The sequence below is a fragment of the Macrobrachium rosenbergii genome, chromosome 11 (assembly GCF_040412425.1).
Source record: "Macrobrachium rosenbergii isolate ZJJX-2024 chromosome 11, ASM4041242v1, whole genome shotgun sequence".
Lineage (NCBI taxonomy): Eukaryota > Metazoa > Arthropoda > Malacostraca > Decapoda > Palaemonidae > Macrobrachium > Macrobrachium rosenbergii.
In genome coordinates, this window is record NC_089751.1 from 38,885,617 (window position 1) to 38,888,116 (window position 2,500).

The 2,500-nt window shown below is 33.4% G+C and overlaps 1 protein-coding gene across 1 annotated transcript in view; it reads left to right on the plus strand.

Moving 5' to 3' along the window:
• LOC136843580 (uncharacterized) overlaps positions 1-1,177 on the plus strand; it is a 3,288-nt gene extending 2,111 nt beyond the window's left edge. Inside the window, exon 2 of the mRNA XM_067112085.1 lies at positions 392-1,177. Within this exon, the coding sequence (XP_066968186.1) occupies positions 392-590 (199 nt within the window). The 3' untranslated portion in view covers positions 591-1,177. The remainder of the gene's footprint in view (positions 1-391) is intronic.
• The last annotated feature ends 1,323 nt before the right edge of the window (positions 1,178-2,500 follow it).

Genomic DNA, 2,500 nt, shown 5'->3' on the forward strand with positions numbered 1-2,500 from the left:
AGTGCTGCGAGGCCTTTCGACTCGTTCGTCCTTTACTTAGCAGACAGAGTCGAAAGGCCTCGCAGCACTCCAGTGTTTCCTTTCCTTCGTAGATTTTATCTTTATTTATATATTCATCACGTTCCATATTTTCGTGATTCAGTTATACACACACACACACACACATATATATAATATACTGTATGTATAATATATATATATATATATATATATATATATATATATATATATATATATATATATATATATATTAATCACTATTAATCTTCTTCACTACTACTTTGTCATATTCACTCCTAACTACTGATATGAAACCACGAGCTAATCGATAATTCTTGAAGAAGTATAGCCGAGTCACCAAAGACTGTCCTAATCTTTTCCCCCTTTAAAGGTCACACGACAGCTTAGGGGAGCCACTGGGCAAGGCAGACTGCAGCCGGGGAAGTCCTGCGAGCGAGCAGTGCCAGTTCGAGTGTCCGTCAGGTACCTACAGCGCTTACTCCCTGAACGGTTCTGAAAGTGGCAAACCTGTATTTCTTGTTATTCTCTCCTTTGTTGTAGTGCACTGTTGTTATTGGAATATAAAATGACTTAGGAAATAATGAGTTTTGTTCAATATACAGTGGATAAAATGGGGCCTCTTGTTGAGTAAGCATGATTTCAGCAATAAATTGGTGTTTTTTTTTTTTTTTAAGATTGATAGCTGTTATTTTGGAATAAATAATGACTATGGGATGTTCAGGAGTTGCTTTGTTCTTAAAGACAATGCAATATAAAGCAAATGGAAATGGAAATTCTTCTTGTGTAGGTGTGATATATAAAATAAACTTTTTTCAGTTCTCAAATGTGATAGAATCTGGCATACTTGGCTGAACTTTGAAGTATGTAAAATGGTTACCTTTTTGTTTTCAGGACTTGTCCTCTCAGCGAGAACGGACTTTATAAGAAAAGTAAAAGAACTTTTAAAATTACATCATATATGTACCTTTTTATTAATTAATTAATTTTTTTTTGGAATTAGGTTACGATATTCTGGGTAATAATTTATAGTAACTGCTTTTGATAGTATTTTCCTGACTAATGAAAGTGTTCCAGAAGCAATCGCCTGGCCATGTCAGTTCTAAGACATGTATAACTACATTCTTCTCATTTCTCAAATAAAGTTGATTTGTTGTATCACCTGTTCGTTCTTTCCCGCTTCCTTAAAACAGGTGGAAATTTTCTTCTGTGAGCTTATGAAGTGTTGTGCTGCTTGACACATTAACCTTATCTGTATAATTATTCACAAAAGATAATGAGAGCAGAGACAATTTACGTAAAAGGAAATGGCTCTTGGGATCTCAGCAAGTGGGCACGTTATTTTGTCTTGCAAGATTTCAATAATTTCACTGTTTAGAAACATTTGTTATATACTTTAATTTTTATTGGAATAAATGGCCTGATAGTCCTTCGCCCTGGACGCTAGCAGAATTGATATGTGTATTTTTCTTAACCGCTTTAAGAAATTTTCAGTGATACGATTTACCATAATTTTGTAGATTGCTCCTTAAATAAGGCCAGATATATGGATTAGGTTGAAAGAACAAAATACCCAGGAAAACCGGTGATATGAAATAAACGGAAAGAAAAATAAAAACTCATAATTAGATAAATTTGATGATACGCATACATTGGGCGTACAAACACACAGGGACAAACATTTGTACACCCAAACGTTTAGTTACAAATGTTGAATGTGGGTAATATGACGAAATGGACGAGTTGGATATTAAACATTTGTAAAAAAGTCACGGTGTATGAAATAACAATACATTTGTACGTATATAACGTTCCGGTACTAATATATCGGGTGTGAATCTCTGTGTTTGAGCCTGACGGTAGGTGAGCGCAAATTGTCCGCTACAGACAGCCGTTGTTAAATACTCCTCTCACACAAACACATAAAGTGTGACGGATGTCACTGCTGCAACTGCAATAATGAAAATCAGCAGTCATAACACTAGTAACTGCTATTCTCTCTCTCTTTTCTCTTTCATATATATATGTGTGTGTGTATACATATATAGTTATTTATACTTATGATGTCATATTATTTTTAAAGTATATATAATTATATACATATATATATATATATATATATATATATATATATATATATATATATATATATTGTGATGAACCACAGTCAGCTCTAGTTTCTTAAAAAAAAAAAAAAAAAAAAAAAAAAAAAAAAAAACAAATGGGACTGGAATGACTGGCAGGATCAGAGACAAACTACGGAGGAGGGTGCAAAACATGACCACAAAAGTTAGCTTAATCCTAATTTATCATGTATAGTAATTTACCATATTCATTTCTCGCTATAATGTGGTTCGGATTCCGCAATAAACAGTAGGTCCCGTTGCTACGTAACCAATTGGTTCTTAGCCACGTAAAATAAGTCTAATCAGCTCAGTGGTCTGGTAAAACTAAGGTATATTTAACTTATATACAAGTGAGG